This window comes from Delphinus delphis, chromosome 2 (assembly GCF_949987515.2).
Source record: "Delphinus delphis chromosome 2, mDelDel1.2, whole genome shotgun sequence".
Taxonomy (NCBI): Eukaryota; Metazoa; Chordata; class Mammalia; order Artiodactyla; family Delphinidae; genus Delphinus; species Delphinus delphis.
In genome coordinates, this window is record NC_082684.1 from 149,961,427 (window position 1) to 149,989,091 (window position 27,665).

Below are 27,665 nucleotides of genomic sequence, written 5' to 3' on the forward strand. Positions count from 1 at the left end.
TAATAGGAAAGCAGCTGAGTCAGGAGTAATGCAGTCATTAACCTAAACTGCACCGACATTTGAAAATGCAGTTCAGGAAAATGAACATGCTGGACCAGACATTTTTTGAGAATTTCTAACTGCTCTTGGGACTGTGGCTTAGAGCTTGCTGGTTCTGGAGAGTCACAGTCACGGGAACCCCAAAGTTACACACTCCCTGCTGCAAATCACAGAAAAGTTGGAGATCCATGAACACTATAACTTAACCTCAAAACTATCAAGCGAACCCCAGAAATATCAATAGAGCCTCACTGCCCCTGAGTCCCATCAATACAGAAGAATTTAGAAAACAGCAGTCATCATTCATTTCCTTCATGCCTTCCTTCATTTAACAAATATTGAGAGCTTATTATGTGCCAAGTACTGTGTTAGGGGCTGGGGATACAGCTGTGAAAAAAAAATGATGAAGTCCTTGCCTCAAGGAGCTTATGGTCTAAGTGGAGGGAGAGAGACAATATAAAATCGGGATGTAACATGTTGTTGTAAGCGCTGGAAAGAAAAATTAAGCATGGCAGGCGTATAGGAGTAATGGATGTGTGTTATTTTACATACATCGGTCAGGCACAGCCTCTGTGATAAGGTGACATTCGAATAGAAATTTCCGAGAAGGGAAGGAGAAAGGGATGCAGCTCTCTGGGCCAAAAGCTTTCCAGGCAGAAGGAAGAGGTAGTAAACAGCCTAAGGTGGGAGCCCATGTGGCTGGAGCCACGTGAACTTGAGGAGTGGTGGAGGGGTGCCTCGTAGGCCTTGGTAAAAACTCACATTTACTCTAAGGAAGGGAGTCATTGAGATTTTGAGTAACTAGAGGAGTGACATGGTCTGACTTATGGTTTAAAAGGATCACTCTGGCTGCTACATGGAGAATAAACTGTAGGGGATCCAGGGAGACCAGTAAAGAGACTATGGCTGTAGTCCAGCAGACAGATGGTGGATTAGATCATGTAGCAACAATGACGATGGTGAGAAGTGGTCAGATTTTGGATATCGCCATAAGGCTCACTGAGGGATTGGATGTGGGTTTTCAGAGAAAGTACAAAATGACTCCTAGGCTTTTGGCTTCCAAATGAAGATGCTTGTCCTCCGGGGGGATGCGGAGCGGGGAGGCAATGCAGACTATTTACATCAAACACAGAAAGTGGACATGAACTCAGTCTAGTCGTTATGGATCTGAGAGCTGCCTGTGCTGAAGTACTTCAGGCCAAGGTCTGGGCTGATGAGGAAGGATCAAAAAATGGAGCCAAGAGTTGGGCAGAGCTGACGAGCAGTATGACTAGAACAGAATGCCATCTGTAAGTCAAGGCCGGATGTTAAGATACTTAGATAAGGGGATGCAATACTGAAAGCAAAGTCAAGGTCAGACTTCAGAGTTTCAGTCCAGTTTGGGAGGCAAAGGCAATAATTCAAACGGGACAAGAGCAAGGATAATTTATGAAATATGAGAAGGCTTTGAGTACAACATCTCATTTAATCTTTACAACAACCCCAAGAATTAGGTGTCATTAGCCCTATTTTACAAATGAGGAAAATCAAAAGCGTGAATAACCTACACGTGGCTGGTAAGCAGTAGAACACGGTTTTAAGCTTAGTTTGGATCTGACTCTGCAGCACGAGTTTAAGCTTAAAGACTGAGCGATACTGCAAGTTTCAATGTCTCAGTAGGCAGCTGAAGTCATCTCAGAGGTTCAAGTTAGGTGGGTGTGGGAGTAGTAAGCACAAGTGGAAGCAGAGTCCAAGTATACAGACAAATTTGGATCCAAGTTGGAGTTTGAAATCAGAAACCCAGGATCTGACACAGCAACACACTCACCCTACTGCAGCAGCACCAAGAGCTAAGCAAGGCATTGCAGATGCAGACGGTTGTAATGCAAGGTAAGTATTCTGCTTAGCTAGATTTGTTAGATTTGTAACACTGCCATGCCACCGTATTATACCAAGGCATCAAGGGTAGCATGCAAATCCAACGGAATTTGATTGTTAGACCTCTGCACTGGAACTGAGAGTGTTCCAACATGGGTAATCAAATGTCTTTTGTGTAAGATACTTGTTATATACTAAGCATTGGAAGAGCTCATAAATATCCGTTTCTTTACCTGGTTTATTTAAGGAGCCTGGCCGAGGCACTACCAGGAAAGAGCTTGGTGAGTTCACAATGCTCTTTCAAAGGTAAACAACTTTGGGCTTCCAATACTTTTGTTTCTTTTCTTCCACCAAATGCAGGAACTGAACACACTGAACACAAATTCCATTCTTAATCTGCTTAAAAGGCACATTAATGCACTCAGTCCAATGCAGCTATTATAGAAATACGAGCTATAAGCAGTACATACTGGTAAAGGCTAATCATCGTGGCTATTATAGTGGGTTAGAATTCAACAAGGTGCTGTCCTGTTCAAAGTTGTCCCAGGTAGGCTGTATTGTTAGGCCCAAGTAATTTGCATCTTCTAAGTTAACAAGGACCTTAGGCCCATACAGATAAGTGCCACCCAGTGACAGAGAGTGAGTTAGTGGTGAAAGTGGATCCAGAACTCTGATCTCCCAATTCCCAATTTGTCCTCTTTCTTCTCTATCTAGATTTTAATGAGATAATAGATTTGAATAGTAAGCAATCCTAATATGAACAGGCATATGGTAAAACTACAATTACTAATACTAGATACATGATAAACCCATTTAGGGTAGAGCGTCTACTTGACTTGAGTTCAACAGTAAATGGGAACTGAAAAGGCCAAGATTAGGTGAGCAGTTCAGTCAGAGAACATGACAACCAGCCCACTAACTAAATGTGCTACACACCATAGCATATGATGGAAAACAATACTTCTAAATAATTTTGTAAGGAATACTATGCAGAATCTACACTATTTTAACCTAGAAGCAAAGGTGATACCATATTGAATTTTATTTTAAAAAGTTTGATTCATAATGCTCTTTTTACTCCTTAGATGTAGGCCCCAGTATAAATTTATATATAACTGGCTCAGTCTTTATGATACAAACCACCTGTTCCCAAGCTGCAGCAACTGCAGCAGGAAATAAGAAACAAGACTATCTCATCATCATCATCATCAAAGTGGCTGCATAAGGATCCCTAAGGTGTAGTCATGACTTTGTCATGAAATTGTTTGGCATTAGAAATTCCGATTCCTACTGTAATTAAAGTAAACTAAACACAGCAAGCCTGGTAAAGGTAATTGAATAGAAAATACCTGGTTTCTTATTTGGGAAGATGTGGATGAATAGGAACTCTCATATGCTCGCAGGAATGTAAATCAATATGCTCACTTTTGGACAGCAATATAGCATCTCATAGACTTGAAGATACGCATTCTCTGTGACCCAGCAATTTTACTTCTAGATATATACCCTAAAGACACTCTTATACATGTTTACAAGAATTCTCACTGCAAATGCGTTTGTAGCAGCAAAATTTTAAAAACAAGTGTCATTTAAAAAGTGGATAGGACTTCCCTGATGGTCCAGTGATTAAGAATCCACCTTCCAATGCAGGGGACATGGGTTTGATTCCTGGTTGGGGAACTAAGATTCCCACATGCTGCGGGGCAACTAAGCCCACATGCTCTACAGCCCGCATGCTGCAACTACTGAGCCCCCGACCCCAAAAGAAGAAAAAAAATGGATACACTGCAACACAGCAATTAAAATGGAATTAGAGCTACATATATCAACATAAATTTCAGAGACATGTTGAGTGAAAAACATAAGTTGAAAAAATAGGAATATGCCATGAGATTTTAAAACATGCAATATTACAAGCTTACAAAATCATTAGTAAAAGTGAAACCGTGCACCTCAGATTGGGACTTGAACCCACGTGCTGGGACTTAAACCCGGCCAAAACCCACAATCTTCCAACTGACATCACACACCCGGTTTTAGGACTTGAAGAAACTCAGGTTCTTGATGTCTCATTGCAGAAAGAATTCAGTGAGAGACAAAGTGATAGGTAAGAAGTGGATTTATTTAGAGAGAAACACTCCAGAGTGTGGGCCATCTCAGGTGAGAAAGGCACCAGGGTATGGGGTTGTCAGTTTTTATAGGAGTGGGTAATTTCATAGGCTAATGAATGGGAGGAGTATTCCAGCTATTTCAGGAAGGGGTGGGGATTTCCAGGAATTGGGCCACTGCCCACTTTTTGATCCTTATGGTCAGTCTTGGAACTGTCATGGCACCTGCGGGTGTGTCATTTAGCTTGCTGATGTGTACAGTTAGTGTATACTGAGGCTCAAGGTCTAGTGGAAGTTGACTTGCCACCTTGGACCCATCAGTTTATGTCATGTCCTTGGGCTATGTCATTCTTTCAAAGGTTGTGCCCTGCCCCCTTCCCTCCTGTGTCAAAAGTATAAAACTGTGCATGAGAATGATAAACAAAATTCAGAAAAGTTGTCTACCTCTGAGGAGGGAGGTAGGGAAATGAGATGTGGGAGGGTTAAAGAGAGGGATTCAATTGTATCTGTAGGTGTTTATCTGATGCAAATGGACATTAGATGAACTGATAAAGCAAGTGGTATTGAAACAGGAGGGAAGGAGGCAAGGCACAACCTTTGAAAGAATGACATAGCCCAAGGAAGTGACATAAACTGATCAGAACCAAATGGGTCCAAGATGGCAAGTCAACTTCCACTAGACCTTGAGCCTCAGTATACATTAACTGTAACACATCAGCAAGCTAAATGACACACCCACGGGTGCCATGACAGTTCCAAGACTGACCATAAGGATCAAAAAGTGGGCGGTGGGGACTTCCCTGGTGGCGCAGTGGTTGACAGTCTGCCTGCCGATGCAGGGGACACAGGTTCGTGCCCCGGTCCGGGAAGATCCTATATGCTGCGGAGCGGCTGGGCCCGTGAGCCGTGGCCGCTGAGCCTGCGCGTCTGGAGCCTGTGCTCCGCAACGAGAGAGGCCACAACAGTGAGAGGCCCGCATACCCCCCCCCCAAAAAAAAAAAGTGGGCGGTGGCCCAATTCCTGGAAATTCCCACCCCTTCCTGAAATAGCTGGAATACTCCTCCCACTCATTAGTCTATGAAATTACCCACTCCTATAAAAACTGACAACCCCATACCCTGGTGCCTTTCTCACCTGAGATGGCCCACACTCTGGAGTGTTTCTCTCTAAATAAATCCACTTCTTACCTATCACTTTGTCTCTCACTGAATTCTTTCTGCAATGAGACATCAAGAACCTGAGTTTCCTTAAGTCCTAAAACCAGGTGTGTGATGTCAGTTGGAAGACTGTGGGTTTTGGCCGGGTTCAAGTCGCAATCAGGGTTTTGGCTGGGTTCGAGTCCCAGCAGCATGGGTTCAAGTCCCAATCTGAGGTGCACAGCTTCAGTATCTATACGTTTTTTTTTTTTTTTTTTTGCGGTACGCGGGCCTCTCACTGTTGTGGCCTCTCCCGTTGCCGAGCACAGGCTCCGGACGTGCAGGCTCAGTGGCCATGGCTTACGGGCCCAGCCGCTCCGCAGCATGTGGGATCCTCCCGGACCGGGGCACGAACCCGTGTCCCCTGCATCGGCAGGTGGACTCTCAACCACTGCGCCACCAGGGAAGCCCTCTATACGTTTTTTAAAAAAATTTTACAGTTTTCCCACGTGTTTGAAATCTTATTTAAATAATAACCAAAAAAGTGTGTATGTGTGGGGGGGGGGGCGTTGCTGTTTCCAAATTAAACCTAATACCTAAGATTCAGAAATAGCTCTAAAAATAGTGATGCCAAGCCAACAGCTGGAACATTCCTCTAAGTTAGAATTAGTCATTTAAAAGGTAAATTATTTTTGGACGTAAGCAAAATGGCAGAATAGAAAACCTCTAGACCTCACTGCCCCACAGAAAAACCGACTTTAACAATACATGGTCCAAAAAGCCTTTATGAGTACTCCAGATCCTAGTTAAGAAGTCACAGAACCCCCAGACAATCTCAAAGCCAAGAACAGACGCACTGAAGTGCATCATTTGAAAAGCAGTTTTGTTTCAACCATGTCAGCCCCTTCCTCAAGCCAGCACCGCTCATGCTTGGGAGGGAAAGCCCACTTTGAAGCTTCTCCTTTGGGAGGGGCAGGGAGGACTAGAACAGTCAATCAATGTTCCAGGTTTTGGGGGGCTACCCAAGAGATTGATCGCAGTCTGGCCTGACTCAAAGCACCCCTTTGGCTGCCTGGGGGCTGCTGAGAACAAAAGAGAGCTCAGGGAATTGGTGCAGCACCAGAGAACCTGCAGTACCTGGGACAGACATCGGACAAAGCAAGAAACGACAACCTCCTGGAAAAGAAACTTAGCTGGGGGATGAGGGGTTGGGGGGGTGCGGGTGTAGCAACACACACAAGTACCAAGATTACACAATCCCATAAAAGGTTTGAGAATCTCTAGCTGGGGCGATTGGTGAGATTACTCCCCAGTACAAGCCTGTCTGTAAAGATAGGTAGAAGCAGCTGTTTTTTCAGATGCAAAAATCAAAACAAAAAATAACAAGACACATGAAGAAACACGAAAACATGGCCCAAAGAAATAAATCCCCATATACTGAAAGGAAATGAAATGGAGATCTATGAATTACCTGACAAATAGTTCAAAATAATCATCTTAAAGAAGCTCAATGACGGGCTTCCCTGGTGGCGCAGTGGTTCAGAGTCCGCCTGCCGATGCAGGGGACACGGGTTCGTGCCCCGGTCTGGGAAGATCCCACATGCCGTGGAGCGGCTGGGCCCGTGAGCCATGGCCGCTGAGCCTGCGCGTCTGGAGCCTGTGCTCTGCAACGGGAGAGGCCACAGCAGTGAGAGGCCTGTGTACCGCCAATAAATAAATAAATAAATAAATAAATAAAGCTCAATGTGCTACGAGAGAACATAGATAAACAACACACAAAATCAGGAAAACAATGCATGAACAAAGTAAGGATACAACAAAGTTTAGAAACTATAAATTCACAAGAGGGGCTCAACAACAGACTTGATCAAGCAGAAGAATCAGTGAACTCGAACACAGTTCATTTGACATTATCAAGTCAGAGAAACAAACAAAAAGAACAAAAGAAGAAAGCCTAAAGGACTTATGAGACAAAATCAAGTGGACAAATGCATATTACTTAGTAAAAGAAGCCAGTCTGAAAAGGCTACATACTATCTGATTTCAATATAACATCCTGGAAAAGGCAAGACTATGTACGGAGAGTAAAAAGATCAGTGGTTGTATTGGTTTTGGGGCAGGGCGGGAGTGGAGGAAGAATGAGTAGGCAAAACACACAGGATTTTTAGGACAGTGAAACTACTCTGTATGATACAATGGTGGACACATCATTATACGTTTGTCCAAACCTACAGTATGTACAGTATCAAGAGTAAACCCTAATTAATGCAAACTATGGACTTAGGCTGATACTGTTGTGTCAACGTTATGTTCATCAATTATAACAAATGTACCACTCTGGTGGGGGATATTGACAATGGGGGAGCTGTGCACGTGTGGGGACAGTAGGTTTATCAGAAATCTCTGTACCTTATGCGTAATTTTGCTGTGAACCTAAAATTTCCCTAAAAAATAAAGTCCATTAAAAACAAACAAAAAAAGGCTTCAAATCAACAATCTAACTTTACACTTCAAGGAGCTAGGAAAAAAAAAAAAACTAAACCCAAAGTTATCAGAAGGAAAATTAGAACAGAAATAAATGAAATAGAGAATAGAAAAGATACACAAATTTAACAAATGCTTAGCTAGAGTAAGAGGAGTCAACATAAATCAGAAATGAAAGAGACAGAAATTAAAAAGGGATCATATGAGACTACAATGAACAACTGTATGCCAACAAATTGGATAACCTAGAAGAAATGGATAAATCTCTAGAAACATGCAACCTGTAAGAGTGAACTGTGAAGAAATGGAGATTTAATCAATCATCAAAAACCTCCCAACAAAAAAAAGCCCAGGACCACGTGGCTTCACTGGAGAAGTCCACCTAATATTTAAAGAAGAATTAATATCAATCCTTCTCAAACTCTTCCAAAAAACTGAAGAGGGAATACTTCCAAACTCATTCTGAGGCCAGCATTATCCTGATGCCAAAATCAGACAAAGATCTAAGAAAATAAAACTACAGACCAATATACCTGATGTACACTGATATAAAAATGCTAAAAAAAAATACTAGCAAACTGAATTCAACAGCATGAAGAATTAACATTATAAACAGGTGGGATTCCTGGAATATAAGAATCAACCAACATATGAATATCAATGTAATATAGCACATTTTCAGGATAAAAGACAAAACTCCCATGACTATCTCAATTAATATGGAAAAAGCATTTGACAAAAATTCAACACCTTTTCATGATTAAAAAACTCAACAAAATAGCAACAGAGGGAAATTACTTCAACATAATAAAGGCTACATATGAAAATCCACAACTAACATCATATTCAAGGGTGAAAAACTGAAAGCTTTTCCTCTAAGAGCTTGCCTTTTTAAGGTAACCTGAATTACATTTAAATTCACAACGATATTCATTGAAATCACTGAATTCATTGAAAATATATGCATTTTTAAAACCTTTGTGAATCCACATGAAATTAATAAATACGTCAGTGGAAAGGTAGAAGTCCAGATATTAAGAGAACTGGCTTTGTACAAAACATGAATGGAAGACAAAACAGAAAAGTGAGGTTAAAGGAAGAATGGTTATATTTGGATAGGTAAATGGGTAAGTTCTTGAGCAAAGGAAAGATGGTGTATTGTAGAGCAAATACATTTAAAGGAGCTTCCTCCAGCTGCATAGTTCAAAGCTTCCACACACATCTTACATAATAAGTTTTGAAATCTATGAAGGCCTTATTCTATTTTAATGTGTGAGGTTAAGTCAACAAGAGATTTTTGTGTGGAGATGAAGAGTTTTCTTTTAAGTCTTTTAGCCTAACACAGTTTCAACTGTAGCCACAATTCAAAGATGCTGAAAAGTGGAACTAGATGAGATTCTGCTAGTGGTTTTCATTCTAGCAGGTAATTATTTTCATTACCTAAAGAGTTAAACAAGAGCCATATTTGCCGGCCATGATTTATTTGTCCTTTTTCTTCAAACAGGATAACCAAAGATACAGACAGTATTCAATAAAATAAAATAGATGAAACAAATTCTAAGAGACTGCAATGCCACATGCTACATTTAACCTAATTTTATTCATGCTTGCCTTGGGATGGGGAATAGATCATTCAGTAAAAACATACAGTAAAAACAAAATATGTCTTATCATGTACAACTTTTAAACTACAATAATGATGTACCTTAATTACGTCCATGCACACAAGTCTAACATTACAGTTCTTTTTCTTAAAATAAACACAATTAAGACTTCTAGGAGCATTTTATAATAAAGTAATTCCTAATTTTTCTTTGTAGATAGATCAAGCACCTCCAAAATACAAATTCCTATACACAGTGAGCGCTTTACTTAAAATGAATACTTAAGTAAATTAAGTACATGGACAGCCTTAGGATAAGCTGACATTATATATTCAGCTAAGTAGGCAACAAACCATAGTGCCAAATGGAAAAAGTGTATTTGCAAATAAATTTCAAAAACTACGTTAACTTTTTATAATTAAATACAGAAAATATACTGATTTGCTAAAATAAATAAGATGTGATGTAGTAACACTTCACTATAAAGAATGCATACCAGAACATTTATAAACGGTGAGTGAATCTTATTTAGTTTACTACAATAAACGCTGGCTAAATAGAAGTGCATATTGTGAAGCACTATGGGTGGTATATGTTTTGCCACATACTTTTGTTACCTTGAGGTAGATAACACATGTGTACCAAATTCGGCATTCATTTTCAGTTGCTGCTGGTATCATGTGTTTTTAAGAAATGTGTACAGTATGAAAAACTTGAAAATACTCATGAATGAAAAATGTTTTAGGAAAAAAATAGATATTTTCATGCAACTATGTACAGTCTCACTGTGTAAATTTCAAGGCAAGATTTTTGTTTCCTGTAAAACAGATCATTGTTCTATGAGAGAATGTTTTTTCCTTGTCTTAGTGCATTTCTTTTGTCTCCTCCTGCATTGCATTATTTTGCTCTATTCTTTATTTTTGTGTGCAAACGACATGCCAGTTAAAACGAAAACCATCTCACATGTAGAAAAAAAGTCTGGATTTTAAAAACCAAGAAAATATCCTTTCTAAATGACACCATCTGATTCAAGTAAAAAAATGACTTAAACACTAGTAATAAAGAAGACAAAACACATTTCATGAAGAATACAAAAAGAAATGTCTGCTGAGTGTTTTAGTTCAGATGTTTCAGAATGCTGCTGTATGTTTTATGAGGAATCTGAGGGGAAGATTTCATAGCAGAAGGTGTTAATGTGGCCTGTATTGACTTAAGTGGTGACCCAACTGGACTGTGAAACTGGGGGATGCCTATGGATTCAAGCTGCTTGTTAAAGAGGAACTCCCCACTGTTGTTCAGAAATCCTTCCTCATTTCCTCTCTCCCCAAGCTTCCCATCCTCTACCGGCTCAGTTTCTAGCATTTCAGTATCCTCTTTCCTGCTAAAGAACTTGTCCAGGTAACTGGTGTAAGTGTTTTCCTTTTCAATTTGCTCATCCTTCCTTACCTCACAACAAAACTGATTTATGAGAAAACAGTCCTCCCCACCTCCCACAAACTGGCTATCCCAAGAAGACTGGTACAAGGCTTCTAATTGAGCCAAATTGGCCATTCCTTTCTCCTGTTTTTCTCGGCTTACTGACTTGGATATCAAACTTTTCAATTCTAGTTGGGACACTGAGCTATTCAAGTCATTTAATTTGTCAACAACATCAGTAGGCTCATGTTGTGAACTAAGTTGAATAGTTCCTGCAATAAACGAATCAAAGTCAAATCCCTGATTCTTTTCCCTTTCTTTTTCAGCCAGTTGCTGTGACGCTTCCTCTAGAGCTATCTGGGCTTTAACCAATCCATTCCTTTCACATTTTGACTTGCCTTTCTTATCAGATTTTTCTTTGCTTTGTTCTTTCCAATTGGAAAGATCTATAATAAGCTTGGGTTCATAGTAATGATTAACTTCACTCTCTCTCCAAACTAAGTTATCTAAGTATGATGATGACCTCGTTTTGTAGTTACAAGTATGGCTACACTCCAGATCACAGTATTTGTTTTCATGATGATCTGAGTATTGCCAACAAGGCTCAGTAGAGTAACTGGTGTCAAAAGCAGGATCCTCCAAATACTTTTCACGATCTCCATCCAAATATTTTCGAGGATCGACTTGTACTTCTTCTTCATCAGTGACATCGGACAGAGCTCTTGGGTCAAGCTGAACTTCATCAATATCAAAGTTGTTATGTATAGGCCAATCATGCTCTGAAAACTGACAATCATGGTACCTGAAAAACATTAATACATTAGTCTTAGTCCAGGTGTATGATTTCATTTTCAAATTCACTGCGTGCCTTTTAGATCAAAACACTGTGCGTGCTAGGTCTATGATGGGATAACAGGAGTGTTAAGTCATGAGCCTTCCTCCAGGAATTTATAATATATAATCTTAACGGATAGGTAAGCTCTGTTACTATATAAAGCAATATGAGGCAATATTTGGTAATTACTAATAAAGTATATAATTATATAAAATGCATATAAACATCTGAGTGGCTGATGTACAGTTCAATTCTAACAGTTTCACACACACAAAAAAATACTTTATGGCCACAAAATGTAGATCTCTAATTTCAATCAGGTGTCATACAGATTTTCACTCTACTGGTAATAAGGCAGATAAGGACTTGATGGAAATCATCACCATGAATAGAAAAAACAAAAAAACCCAACAAGTATCCATGTATATGTTTTACTGAATGTGGTATCCTCTTACTGACACATTACAGTAAGGTGACCACACCATGCTCAAGTAGAGGCAGACTGAGACACACATGAAAACATGGGGGGTTGAGGAGGAGGGACTAGAAAAGAGATTAGATAACTAATAAGTATGACAGAAAATGTGGAGACTGGAAAACATCCGGGTATGTGAGGAAAGAACTATACACAGATGGTAGAAATGTTCATGTGGAGAAAGAAAATGGTTGGCAGATGTGTGTAAACATACTCTCAAACACCTCAACATTTTAGGAGTAAAAAAAATGCAACAAGTGAACAAACTAATTTCGACATTAACTACTTCTTGTTCCAAAGTAGCATTTAATTTTTCCCATTATGTATATCCTAAGCAGTAATTATTAAATATTTAAATCACATAAAGGCTATTCAAAGACAGCAGTAAGTTCAACAGAAACCCAAGACCATTTCTAAATTTCTAAGACTTTTACATTGTCTTATCATTTATAATTTGAAAATAAAACTCACTATATTACGGTTCATTGAAAATAAAATAATTTTCAAAAAAAAATCTTTTTCTAATTTAGAGTCAATTTACCTTTCCCAGTTATAAATGTGACTATGAGTTTCATCCATAAGCAAAATATCATCAACTTCATCTTCAATATGAAAAGGATGACTTGAAATTGGCTCATCCATTGGAAAAGAGTAAATGCTCATGTAAGGATGGGAAAGCGCTTCTTCTGCTGTCAACCGATCCATGGGGCTGAATGTCAAAATTTGTTCCAGGAAATCCAGTGCTGCAAAACAGAGGAATAAAACACCTTAACTATACTGGAGGTCCACCAACCCATAAAGAACAAAAAGGGATTATACAATTAAAAGGTAAGTTAATTTAAGTTTTGTCAGAGAAATAAAACTAGCTTTCCTGATTCACTGATTGAAAAGACAAGCGTCCAAGAAACAAAGTAAATATTTGAAATATACCCCAATCTCATATTATGGCCAGTTATAAAGAAAAAGGAATATATTAAGTTGAACCATGTGAAACTTTCATTTTTGTCAGTCAAAAATGGTCGAACAACAGCAATTTCATATGGCTCAACCTAATACATACGTCCTAATTTCAGCTCTGCAACTCACTAGCTTAGCTGAATTACTAGCTAAGCTGAATTACTAGCTATGTGGAACTGGACAGGTTATTTAAACTTGCTGAACTTCAGTTTCTTCATGTGTAGAATGGATATATAGATAGATGTCTTACAAGGTGTAAAAATTAAATGTATAGTGTCTAGTGCTTAATATAAAGCCCTTTCTTCCCCTTATCTCACTGACTAGCTGTTGTACTAATTTGTTGATTTCTGTTTCACATCAATCACACTACAGCATATCACACAATGCACTTGATCATTTTAGGGCTATGGTGGAGTTATCAGAAACCCAATTCTTCCCACTCAGTCTTTTAGGCCTTCCTAAGCTCCTTTCCCAGCCTGAACCACTCTGTCACCAGCCCTCCACCACCACACACTTGTATGCCTTAGGACTGACATCAATCTTCAACTCTGAATCATTCCTACCTTCCACTTTCTCCATTTCCTAGACATACAGTGCTGATAAAAATTAGATGCAAAATCACATGTATATCTAGCTTTCTACAAATTCATACATACTGTGGAATTTCAATTTGGCCTCTGCTATTGCTTAGCAATGTTCCTCACCATCTCTCTTTTTTTTTTTTTTTTTTGGCGGTACGTGGGCCTCTCACTGTTGTGGCCTCTCCCGTTGCGGAGCACAGGCTCCGGACGCACAGGCTCAGAGGCCATGGCTCACGGGCCCAGCCGCTCTGCGGCATGTGGGATCCTCCCAGACCGGGGCACGAACCCGTGTCCCCTGCATCGGCAGGAGGACTCTCAACTACTGCGCCACCAGGGAAGCCCCTCACCATCTCTTTATGCTATCTATCTTTCCATTATTCTCAACAGATAAACCTACTTCACATTTATCTCAATCCCTACTTCTTCACTATGGTCTATCACACATCTACTTAACCTTACTTTCTGTCTCAAAGGAAAAGCTAGCTAGCCCTTCTCTCTAAAACTAAGCTGCACTCTAGAAAGGATGCTATTCTCAATTCCCAATCTCTCATTAACATGAAAAATAGCTGACATTTATATAGCCATTTATATTTTCACCTTTTCTCCACTCCTATTATATTACCCTATCTAGGAAGTCATTTCATGATACAACAAGCTGTTGTTCTTGGTTCTCCTGCAAGAGTCAGTCTTAGGCCAGGGCCCATGTGTCTCAAGGCAAGAGACAATCTGAGGCATAGAGTTATGAATGGTTGACTCAGCATAATCACCATCCTTGGAAGGAAATATATCCAGCTACGTAAGAGGAATATACTCTAAAATCCCTAGCATTTGGGAACAGTAGATAGCAGGTAGAAAGAGGCAGAGGTAACAAAGAAGGTAGTCAGGCTGATGGACTTCCCTGGTGGCGCAGTGGTTAAGAATCTGCCTACCAATACAGGGGACGGGTTCAATCCCTGGTTCGGGAAGATCCCACATGCCGCGGAGCAACTAAGCCCGTGTGCCACAACTATTGAGCCTGTGCTCTAGAGCCCACAAGCCACAACTACTGAGCCCGCATGCCACAACTACTGAAGCCTGTGTGCCTAGAGCCCATGCACAACAAGAGAAGCCACCGCAATGAGAAGCCCACACACCGCAAGGAAGAGCAGCCCCTGCTTACCGCAACTAGAGAAAGCCTGTGCGCAGCAACAAAGACTCAACGCAGAAAAAAAAAAAAAGAAAGTAGTCAGGCTGAGCTCCCAAATGTATGCAAAGAAAAAAACATTTCCATCATTGTTGAAAATGCTATTGGATAGCACTGTTCTGGAGGAAATCGGTCTATTTACTACAATGGTGTTGAAGTATGCTAAGATATAGAAATAAGTGGTAAATCTTTCACCACTCTTATTCAACATAGTTTTGGAAGTCCTAGCCACAGCAATCAGAGAAGAAAAAGAAATAAAAGGAATACAAATTGGAAAAGAAGTAAAACTGTCACTGTTTGCCAATGACATGATACTATATATAGAAAATCCTAAAGATGTCACCAGAAAACTACTAGAACTAATCAATGAATTTGCTAAGGTTGCAGGATACAAAATTAATGCACAGAAATCTCTGGCATTCCTATATACCAACAACAAAAAATTCAGAAAGAGAAACTAAGGAAACACTCCCATTTACCATTGTAACAAAAAGAATAAAATACCTAGGAACAAACCTAAGGAGGCAAAAGACTTGTACTCAGAAAACTATAAAACACTGATGAAAGAAATCAAAGATGACGTAAACAGATGGAGAAATATACCATGTTCTTGGATTGGAAGAATCAATAATGTGAAAATGACTATACTACCCAAAGCAATCTACAGATTCAATGCAGTGGCATTCTTCACAGAATTAGAACAGAAATTTTTACAATTCGTATGGAAACACAAAAGACCCCGAACAGCCAAAGCAATCTTGAGAAAGAAAAATGGGAGTTGGAGGAATCAGGCTCCTCAACTTCAAACTATACTACAAAGCTACAGTAATCAAGACAGTATGGTACTGGCACAAAAACAGAAATACAGATCAATGGTAAAGGATAGAATGCCCAGAGATAAACCCACACACATATGGGCACCTAATTTACAACAAAGGAGGCAAGAACATTCAATGGAGAAAAGACAGCCTCTTCAATAAGTGGTGCTGGGAAAACTGGACAGCTACATGTAAAAGAATGAAATTTGAACACTACCTAACACTATACACAAAAATAAACTCCAAATGGATTAAAGACTTAAATGTAAGACCAGACACTATAAAACTCTTAGAGGAAAACATAGGAAAAACACCCTTTGACATAAACCACAGCAAGATCTTTTTAGACCCACCTCCTAGAGTAACAGAAATAAAAACATAAATAAACAAATGGGACCTAATTAAACTTAAATGCTTTTGCACAGCAAAGGAAACCATAAAGAAGACAAAGGCAACCCTCAGAATGGGAGAAAATATTTGCAAATGAAACAACAGACACAGGATTAATCTCCAAAATATAAAAACAGCTCATGGAGCTCAATATCAAAAAAACAAACAATCCAGTTAAAAAATGGGTGGAAGGCCTAAATAGACATTTCATCAAGGAAGACATATAGATGGCCAAGAGACACATGAAAAGATGCTCAACATCACTAATTATTAGAGAAATGCAAGTCAAAACTACAATGAGGTATCACCTCACGCTGGTCAGAATGGCCATTATCAAAAAAGCTAGAAACAATAAATGCTGGAAAGGGTGTGGTGAAAAGGGAACCCTCCTGCACTGTTGGTGGGAATATAAATTGATACAACCACTATGGAAAACAGTATGGAGTTCCTGAAAAAACTAAAATTAGAACTACCATATGACCCAACAATCCCACTACTGGGCATATACCAAGAAAATCATAATTCAAAAAGAGACATGTACCACAATGTTTATTGCAGCACTATTTACAATAGCCAGGACATAGAACCAACCTAAATGTCCATCAACAAATGAATGGATAAAGAAGATGTGGCACATATATCCAGTGGAATATTACTCAGCCATCAAAAGAAATGAGTTATTTGTAGTGAGGTGGATGGACCCAGAGTCTGTCATACAAAGTAAAGTAAGTCAGAAAGAGAAAAACAAATACCGTATGCTAACGCATATATGTGGAATCTAAAAAAGAAAAAAAAAAAACGGTACTGATAAACCTAGTTGCACGGCAGGAATAAAGAGGTAGATATCAAGAATGGACTTGACATGGGGTGGGAGGGCAAAGCTGGGGCAAAGTGAGCGTAGCATCGACATATATACACTACCGAATATAAAATGGTTGGCTGGTGGGAAGCAGCAGCATAGCACGGGAGATCAGCTCGGTGCTTTGTGATGACCTAGAGAGGCAGGATAGGGAGGATGGGAGGGAGCTTCCAGAGGGAGGGGATATGGGGATATGTGTTATGCATATGGTTGATTCACTTTGTTGTGCAGCAGAAACTAACACAGTATTATGAAGCAATTAGACTCCAATAAAGATCCATTAAAAAAAAAGAAATTAAGTGGTAAACTATAGAGAAAGGGAGGATGAAAGGTAAGAATGGAGGGAAATTTAAGACTGGGTATTCATCTAACGACACTAGTGGGAACAGGGTTCCTAGTAGTCTTAATGTGTTAATTCACATGTACTTAATCTTATTTGCTTTTTCCCTCCGATGATCATGAACAGAACGTGAGAAAAGCTTAAGATGTTTAGGAAACTATATATTCCTATCTTTATGATTCATGAAAGAACTATTACAATCCTGGCATTGATGTAGCTAAATACAGTATGATAATTCTTAAAGATAATGAGACACAATCAACTTTTACAAAAGATGTTTTTCATGTCTAATGCTCTTCTTTTAAAGAATGTTATCTTATTACAGATAACTATTACAGGAGTTAGACTTTTGTATCTTATTTATATCAACAAACCCTAAAGATATGTCTTATTTTGAGATATGAAATTAATTACTTTAGTGGTCAACAGTTTTGATTCTCCCCAAGTTCCTACTACTTTCAAGTCTGCACAAACTCTCACATTTAGCACCTAATATTACTAACAGTGATCTGCCAACTTTTATGTAGGAAGTTTGCTCACATGGAGTTTTGATCTCTCCTCCTTCTCTTCCTTGCTCTGAAACCTTTGCTTTCCCTGACTCAATTCCCTCTTTCATATCTAAATCACATTTATATTCACACCCACACTTATGTATCCTATAACCCTCACAGAACCCCATTCCAGCTTAGTGAGAGTCAGTGATTAATCTGTTCACCTAGCGTAGACAATCAGAGGTGTAAGCTGGAAAAGTAGATGGAGTTAGAACCAGGAGAGAGGGGTTACTTTCTGGAATCTAGAAAATTATTCAGAGCAAAGAAACAGATCCCAGCCTAAGTGCCAGGCCAAAAAAGGGAAAGCCAGTGCTGAAGTTTTAGGTATACCTTAAAGTGTCTAAAGACTATTTGCGAGAATGCTATATATCTAAGGATAAAAAGCTAAAGCTTCCCTACACAAATCCTGCTTACACACAAACACACCATTACATGATGCCTACTCTTCAGTCACAATACCTTCTCGACTAATTCCCGGAAGCAGCTGAGTTAAAGGTTTGTGTGGCTCAGTCATGTCATTTCTAATGTAAACTGGAATAACGCTGAGAAGCTCCTGACGATCTTCCTCATGTACGACAGGAATAGATTCTAAAATCAGCTGCATCTGTTCAAGTTCATGTGCACCTGAGATCAAAAAAACACCAAATACAACAGGAATAAACACACTGTTTACTTATTGGCAATAAACATTCTAAAGCTATAGGAAAGTAACTTAAATATTGTAATGAACACTGGGGGGAAAATTGTTTTAACTGAATCATTAATCAGCAGATTTCACTGCACTGAATATCATCATCAACCTGCTCAAAAAGCATATCTATTTCAATTACTGCTCACTGATATGTTTAGTTTTAGCTGCTTTGTTTCCATAAGAAATTGACTTGAAGTCTGGCCTCATATTAAGGTACCATGAAGTAGTGAAAAAAGCAATGAATTGAGATTTAAAGACCTAGAATCTAGTCCTAACTATACCACTAATTAACTCACTGTAACTCTGAGAATACTTAACATGGTGATGACTTAATTTCACTCTCAATAAAACAGAGGCCTGGACTAGATTTGTGAAACAAAAAGTTTTATAGTTATATATTAGGCTCAGTTAACATTTCAGGACCACTATTAAAGAAATAAAAGGGGAAACACTTCAGGCTAAATGGGCAACTAAAATTTTAAAAAAACCGTTCATTTGCTTTTCCACTTATTTCTAGAAATTCATTCAACATTCAAAATTTTTCTTGAGTGCCTACTATGAGCAAGGCACTTTAGAATACATCTATGAAACAAAACCGAGCAAGTTCCTGCTTTCATAAAGCTCACAATCTAATGGAGGAAGACAGATAATAACTCTGTAAACATTCACATCAAACGGTGACAAATGCTATGAAGAAAAATAGAGTAAGCTAAGGGGGACAGGAGCACTGTTGGGGGTAGGGTTAATTTATATTAACAACCAAGGATGACCAAGGAAGGCCTCACTGAGAAGCTGAAAATTAAGGAAGTTAGGAAACACACCATACATTCATATGGAGGAAAGGAGTTCCAGGAAGATGAGAAAAGGCCCAAAGGCCTACAGGAGACAGTGGGCTTGGGATGTCCAAGAAACAACAATTAGGCAAGTGTAGCTCAAGTAGAGTGGCTCGGAGGGAAGTGATAGGAGATGAGGTCAGTGGTACCAGAACAAAAGAGTTTACTTTATCCTGAATTTGATAAGAAGCCATTGTAGAGTTTTGAACACAGAAATGACATGAGCGATGTTTTCAGAGAACTACTACACTGCTATGTGGTAACTAGACCACAGACAGCAAAGGTTAAAGCAGGAAAGCCAGTTAGGAGGTCATGCATTAGACCAGGAGAGGCATAATGGTTTACTGAACTGGCAGGAGGTGGGTAGTGATAGAGATACTAACAAGCAGTTAGATTCAGGACATATTTTGAAGGAAGAGCCTGCAAGATCTGTGCTGAGAGAAGTGAAAGATGATGCCAAGATTTTGGCCTGAGCAACTAAGAAGTGGGTCTGGTTTACTAAGATGAGGAAGAGAGCAGAAAGAGAAAGTATGAGGGAGAAATATCAGGAAGTCAGTTTTGGATAGGTTAAATTTAAGATGCCATTAGACATCCAAGTGGAGATACTGAGTAAGACCGAAAAATAAGGCTAGGACACTTACCATAGGTTAAAAATACACAGATTTCCAATGAATGCTTAGTCCTTGCCTTTATTGCTCTGTTAATATATTGAGGCCTATACTAATCAACACTTAGATCTCCCTCATGTTGCTTTTACTGGATGGATCACAAACCTACCGAAGAGGCTTTAGAAGGGAACTATCACTGAATCTTTCAAATCATTTCACTTGTTTGAGTTCTTGTTAAAATTCTCTTTAATTAAATGTTTAAAGTTTAAAGCGTTTAAGATCGAAAATTACATTATTTAGAGGTTTTTTTTTTTTAAATCCACCTTAACTAAAAACTCTCTCACGCATGTTTTTAGACTCCTTCATAGCACCAAACTCTGCAAAAATTGGTTGTTTCTGAAATATCACAGCAGTCAGGCAACAGGATATGGCAAATCAAGCAACAGGGTTGACAGGGGACACAGAAAGAATTACAGAATTTTCAACAACTGCTAAAAAATTTTACCAGGAAGTGACAAACACTGACAGAATCAGGCAACTCAGGTATCATTTAACACAAATAACCTAACAAATACTATGGACCTACAAAATATGAAATTATGTTTAAGAAGATATATGCTAAAGAACACTAGAATTCTGACTAAATTTACTGAGTGAACAATTCAGTGAATACGTAAGTTTTCTCAATTTTTTAGATATTAAAACCATTTTATCTTTTCATTTTAATATTCTACACTACAATAAATTGTTTTAAATCTTACATAAGTCTTGCTTCATAGATATATACAAAATTATTTCTCTCTCGGATAATTTTTTCCCCTGTATTTTAAAATTTCTAACCTGCAAAGAGGGTTTTACCAGTCAGCATTTCAGCAAAGATGCAGCCTGCAGCCCACATGTCAATCGCTTTCGTATAATTATTAGGAGAAAGTAAAAGACGTGGAGATCTGTACCATTTAGTAACCAATCCTTCAGAAAGATGACCCTGAAAAAGGAACAAAAATATACTTTTTACTTTAGCTGAATAACAGTACATAAAAAACATGATTCACTAAAGAATCCTTAATCTAAAAACAAACTGTAATTGTAAAATCCTAAAACAATACTGTTGATTTCTATGCCTATTTTCAAGTCTCTTGCACTTGTGAGCATGAATGGAGGTTAAACTCCCCCTGTAATGTACCATCTATAAAATTATGTTCACGTGAAGTCTGCTAACCAAAGTATACAATAAGAATTTAGTGTTAGGGCTTCCCTGGTGGCGCAGTGGTTGAGAGTCCGCCTGCCGATGCAGGGGACACGGGTTCGTGCCCCAGTCCGGGAAGATCCCACATGCCGCGGAACGGCTGGGCCCGTGAGCCATGGCCACAGAGCCTGTGCGTCCGGAGCCTGTGCTCCGCAACGGGAGAGGCCACAACAGTGAGAGGCTCGCGCCACAAAAAAAAAAAAAAAAAAGAATTTTAGTGTTAACTCTAGGCCACATATTCAAAACAGGTTTCAGAGGAAGAGCTATTTTTCATTTCAAGTCTCAAGTTAATAAAGGAGCAGGTATGCTTTAAATCAATGAGAGAAAGGCAGGAAAGAGCACCAGAGGTGCTATTTAAAAACGCATTGCTGGGGCTTCCCTGGTGGCGCAGTGGTTAAGAATCCTCCTGCCAATGCAGGGGACACAGGTTCAAGCCCTGGTCTGGGAAGATCCCACATGCTGCAGAGCAACTAAGCCTATGCACCACAACTACCGAGCCCTCGTGCCGCAACTACTGAAGCCTGCACACCTAGAACCCATGCTCCGCAACAAAAGAAGCCACCACAATGAGAAGCCCACACACCACAACGAGTAGCTTCCGCTTGTTGCAACTAGAGGAAGCCTGTGCACAGCAACGAAGACCCAACGCAGCCAAAAATAAATTAATTAATTTTAAAAATAAATAAAATAAAAATGCATTGCCAATCTCCTTACTGACAATCCAGCAGACCTGGCTTTACTGCATACCCCATTCCTAATCAATTTTACTACTTTACATTTATGAATTGTTTGACAGAAACAGTTACACATATATTGCCTTATTTCATCTTCAAAACAACCCTGAGAAAATGTGAAGGTAGATATTAACACAGATTAAAGAATCTGCTTAAGGTCATATAGCTTAGTTGGATGTAGAAATTAACTCAATTTTAGATAGTGTAACTTCTAGTTCAGTGTTCCATCTACAATACTTTACTGTTATCCATAAAGAGGATGTGGTCATCCATTTCATTTTGGTACTCAATTTCTATGTTAAAGTTGTTTTTTTTTTTAAATTAATTATACTCAGTGTGAGATGATACATGAAAATGAAAAGATTTGTCTGAAACATGTGCTATGGGAAGCCAAGCAAGCAGGCCTCCCACGGATGCTTTATAACCAAAGCAGCTCCATTTTTACATTTTGAACATCAGGATCCCACATATGATTTCATTTGAAAACTAAAAGACCAGAGTTCAGCTCAGAAAATTAAAGCAAGCTTTTATTTAAGGCAAAGTTACTATGAATCCTTCTGGCTATTCTTATTGTCTACTTTATGCGAATTTAGATTTCAAACTAAACTAAGTTTACTAAACAAGGCAAAACAGAATAGTATACTCGAATGGACCAAAAAAAGGCATAAAAGTTGAAATAGCAACCCCTATTACCTTCAGATAGAACCACCTTCTGCCCTAAACACATAAGGATATATCCTACTTTTAAATAAGGGAGAATTTCAGTTATATAATAAATATAAATATATAAATCAATATAATAAATAACCATACACTTTTAAGAATTTGTATTTAATCAGGATTCTACTCCACCTTCATTTCAAACACAGGGAGACTGTGAATGGAAAAAAGGTACTATGTAAAGTTTAATACAATTAACTAAAATTTCTGCCACAACACACAAAGGAAACATAAGCACTTATATCTGATGATGTATATCAGTTTAAAGGTCTGTCTCAGCTGACTTTCCACATACCTTATGGGAATAATGAGGATCCATGATCCGTGCAAGACCAAAGTCGCCTATCTTCAGCACCAAGTCTTCAGTATTAATGAAAAGATTAGCTGGTTTGAGATCTCTGTGCAGTACGTTTGCTGAGTGAATATATTTGAGCCCACGTAGCAGCTGATACATGAAAAGCCTGGCATGCTCTTCCAGTAACGGGCCCTGCTCCAGGACATTAGCCAAGTCTGTCTCCATGTACTCCTGAACAATGTAAACACTGTTCAGTTCAGTAAGAGAGCCCACATCATCTGTTAACTGGCTTCCACTAGGACCAAGAATTTCAAACACCTTCACAATGTTATCATGGTCAAGTCTTCTAATAATTTTGATTTCACGCAGAGCATGTTTAACACTCTGGGGATCGGTAAGGACAATTTTCTTGATGGCTACTCTTTTGTCACAGTCATTGTCTACAGCAGAAAAAACCAAGCCATTGCCTCCACAACCCAATGGTTTTAAGTCCATATACCTAGAGCCCAGATCAAAACCATGAATGTTCATGAGACTTTCAAATTTCTCTGCCATTCTGAAACCCTTACTATTGCCTTTTCCTTTCGTATTGTTGAACTTGTGTAAATAAGGAAGAAAGCTGGCATCAAAAGGAAAGATCTTTCAAAAAGGTAGAAAAAAAATAATTTTGCTTCCACAGCAAGATGGTTTCATGGCATATGCCAACCAGGCCCGTTGAGTTCCCCTTAGATTTAAAGCTCAAAAAGCTCTACTCATACTGAGAATTAAAAAGATTGCAGTACTCATAGTTCAAGAAAGGGGCAGCAACTCTGCAGACATTTAAAGAAAACACTCAAGAAACTCAAACGGAATGAAATGACATACTATGCACTCAGATTTACTGTGCTGAAGGATTTAACATTTAACAAAAATGTGAATAAATATGCACACAACAGGCTTCTATGAACATTCTCCTCACAGTGCAGATACATTCAGTGTTGGACTGGTCCTGAGCAGCATCATTCTAAGGTGCTGGTAAGCACTATTTCCGTTTTGCTTCTTTTCTTCCTTTGTTGCTGTATATTTCAACAGGAAGCCCTGGTGGCTGTTGGTTAACAGAAGATGTCTTTTGTTAGTGATCAGGTGGCTCCAGCTCACCACAATCACAATCAAAGCTACCGTCCATCTTACTCTGATACAACCTGGAGGATGAGAAAAAAGAAGGAAAAGAGTCACCACTGTAGGAAATGCTTTTTTTTTTTTGGCTGCACCTTGTGACAGGCGGAACTTCCCCGACCAGGGATCAAACCCATACCCCCCTGCAGTGTAAGCGAGGAGTCTTAACCACTGGACCACCAGGGAAGCCCAGGACATGCTCTTTTATTCAACTCTATAAAATGACACAACTGGGCATTTAGCTATAGGCTACTACTGGTACATTAAACTTACGTATTTATAGTCACTAAATGGAAAGATGACCCTCAATCAAAAACAGCTATCCATGTTGTAAGCAATTCACATGTGTTGGCTCAGACTCCAGATCCCACCATACTAGATTCTTTATATTATTTAGGTCATTAGCTTGTATAATTTCTTAAATGTCAATGAGCAAAGGAAGGCTCAGAATATTTTTAAAGAATTCTCTAGAATTTTTGAGGGGTAAAGCATTAGTAACATTTTTCTAAAAATATATATATAATAGCCTGCAATGTGTTAGTTTGTTAAAGAACATGTTTACTGGGCTTCCCTGGTGGCGCAGTGGTTGAGAGTCCGCCTGCCAATGCAGGGACATGGGTTCGTGCCACGGTCTGGGAAGATCCCACATGCCGCGGAGCGGCTGGGCCCGTGAGCCATGGCCACTGAGCCTGCGCGTCCGGGAGCCTGTGCTCTGCAACAGAAGAGGCCACAGCAGTGAGAGGCCCACACACCGCAAAAAAAAAAAAAAAAAGAACATGTTTACTTATTAACTCTGCCTAACAATATCTAATGAACGAAAGTGTAGCAGTACAAATAAGAAGTTTGCCGAGCATGTTCTTAAATTTACATAGGAGTGAACTTAAACAGTGAATAAACCTATGAATAAAACCCATGAAATGATGTTTAACTTCACTGGTAATCAGAAAAATTACTTCATGAAGATAACATTTCAGATTGATTAAGAGTCAGCTGTTAATATCAAGTCTGGAGAGCAATGTGGAAAAACAGGAACTTTCATACAATATTGGTGAGAGTTTAAATCAGTAAGACCATCAAAGAGCAATTTGGCATAAGCAAATAAATAAGGATCATACCTATGACTTGGCAATTTTTCTTCACGGACAGGTCCCTAGAGAAATGCTTGCAAATGAACATGCAAATGTTCATTTTCTTTGTAAGGGCAAAATATCAAAAAAAGCCTAAACTTTCAACAATAAGAGAATAAATGAGTTATACTCATATAGTGAACTACTATATAATAGTAAAAAATGAATAGAGATGGTTGAAATCACCAAATACACACTAAATTTAAAAAGCAAATGCAGAGAGAAATGTGCATGCTGAAACCAGTTATATCAAGTGCAAAATGATGCTTTTAGGGTGCATACAGATGTAGCAAAAGTAAAAAAAACATAAGATTGATAAATAACCAATTCATAATAATGATTACCTTGAGGAATGAAGGAAGGGATAAGAATCAGGGTAGGATTACACAGCACTCTTCAACTGTATCTTTAATGTGTTAGTTCTTAAAAAAAAACTGAAGTGTGACAAATTATTAGAATGTTACAGTTAGGTGGTATGTAAATGAAGAGCTCACATTATAGTGGGGGAATACAGGCAGACAAAAATGTAAAACACAGATATTAGATGGCAATAAGTGTTGTGGAAAAATAAAACAGAGAAAGAGGACAGGGAGGGTAGTTAGGAAATGCCTCTCTGATAAAGTGTTATTGGAGCAAAGCTCTAAAGGAGGAAGTAAGGAAGTGGGTATGCCTTAGGGATGCTATGTGGGAGAAACTGTTGTAGACAGAGGGACTAGGACTGGAAAGCCACTAAGGTGAGTGTCTCATGTCCCAGAAGCAACTAGGAGGGCAATGTCGTAGCTCATGTACATGCCTATGAGCATGTAATACAGCCTAACTAACCCTTACATGGAAAGGCTTCCTGTTGCTTTAAAAAATTTTTTTTTTTTTATTTTTGGCTGTGTTGGGTCTTCGTTGCCGCGTGCGGGCTTTCTCTAGGTGTGGTGGTGCGCGGGCTTCTCATTGTGGTGGCTTCTCTTGTTGTGGAGCACGGGCTCTAGGTGCATGGGCTCAGTAGTTGTGGCTCGCGGGCTCTAGAGAGCAGGCTCAGGAGTTGTGGCACACTGGCTTAGGTGCTCCACGGCATGTGGGATCTTCCCAGACCAGGGCTCGAACCCGTGTCCCCTGCATTGGCAGGTGGATTCTTAACCACTGTGCCACCAGGGAAGCCCTGGCTTCCTGTTGCTGACTTTTGATCTTAAAGCTGGTATAGGGGCATATACAGTGCTATTTTCTGAATCGGTCTGAAGAGATTGGAAATAGGACAGCTGTAATAGTCCTTTGTTCAAAGAGCTAATCGTTTAAAGGCCAGGAGAAAATTTATCATTGTATGAAATAAACCAGTCCATTCCGAACCTGAACATGTAACAACTTACAATCACCTTCAGGTGTGGCCTAAGAACTGCTAGGACCCAAACACATCAGCTATTTCACAGTGGTGAAGCTTTCGTACAACAGAGGAATCTGCCTTTATTTTCTGCCTGCTTCATTCACATTCCTACATACTTCACATGTGGAAACACAAGGTTCTGAAAAATAAAATAAGGTAACAGCATTTGCCTCAATCTGAGCAAATGCTTCAATTCTGAGAAATCCACAAACATTAAAAATAATGTGTGAAGGAGAAACTGATGACACTAATAACTCAGAGACTAAGTAGATAAATGATCCTAATGGCAATAGCTTATTTAATAAAAACTGATTATTTACTATCCCTGAGTTATTTTAATAAATATGAGTGTTTCTTACATCTACTTAATATTGTGAAAGACGTTAATAGCATAATAGCTTTCTTTGTTTCACTATGACAGAGATGGTTTCTTCTGCATGCAAGTATTTTGTCTGCTTCTCAGAAATAAAAAAATAAACAGACTCCACAGACTCCGAAAAATTCTGTAGCTTATCAGTCTATTTGTAGTAAAACATTTAAAAGTTAAATTAAGGTTTACAAATAAACTTTTAAATAAAAAAATACTTCAGATTTTTAAAGGGCTTTAATTAATATTGTGTGCCTCCCCCCACTCCAATTTTTTCTATTTGTATACATCTTGATTCTTCCTGTTCCCTACCAAATATCTTAGAAAAAAATCAGTATATGTCAGGACTTCCCCGGTGGTCCAGTGGGTAAGACTCCATGATCCCTATGAAGGGGGCTGGGATTCAATCCCTGGTTGGGGAACTAAATCCTGCATGCATGCCACTACTATGAGTCTGCATGTGGCAACTAAAAGATCCTGCGTGCCACAACTAAGACCCAGTGCAGCCTAAGTAAATAAATAAATAAATAAATAAATAACAATGATTCTTAAAAAAAATAAAATAATTGTTCATTAAAAAAAGTATTTTTCAAAGGCTGTCCACTGTTTCTGAAATTTACATTTCTAGTCTCCATGTGAAATAGAATGTTTGTTCACACCTACCTTCTTGCCCAACATAGACAATTCCTTAAAGCTCAGTCAAGTTTTAAGTTTTTGATAAAGGTACATTTTTATGTCAGTTTAACAGACTTGACATAAGAACAGTAAAACCTCTAGGTACTCTCTTAAGCTTCTAGTTTACTAATATAGCAATCATGGGCAAGCAGAAATAAGGCTTTGCTAAAAACAACACCACTGGGACTTCCCTGGTAGTCCTATGGTAAAGA

The 27,665-nt window shown here is 38.9% G+C and overlaps 1 protein-coding gene across 5 annotated transcripts in view; it reads right to left on the reverse strand.

Annotated features, from left to right (window-relative positions):
- Window positions 1-9,088: 9,088 nt before the first annotated feature.
- Window positions 9,089-27,665, reverse strand: part of MAPK6 (mitogen-activated protein kinase 6) — a 35,739-nt gene continuing 17,162 nt past the window's right edge. For 4 of the 5 annotated variants that reach the window (XM_060005957.1, XM_060005959.1, XM_060005960.1 and 1 more), the window contains exons 2-6: window positions 22,761-23,941; window positions 20,606-20,750; window positions 18,093-18,257; window positions 12,496-12,697; window positions 9,089-11,446 (exon numbers count right to left, since the gene is read on the reverse strand). In XM_060005957.1, the coding sequence (XP_059861940.1) occupies window positions 10,345-11,446; window positions 12,496-12,697; window positions 18,093-18,257; window positions 20,606-20,750; window positions 22,761-23,315 (2,169 nt within the window). In that variant the 5' untranslated portion in view covers window positions 23,316-23,941 and the 3' untranslated portion in view covers window positions 9,089-10,344. Of the gene's footprint in view, window positions 11,447-12,495; window positions 12,698-18,092; window positions 18,258-20,600; window positions 20,751-22,760; window positions 23,942-27,665 lie in introns of those variants that run through there. The other variant, XM_069540485.1, reaches the window with a different exon arrangement.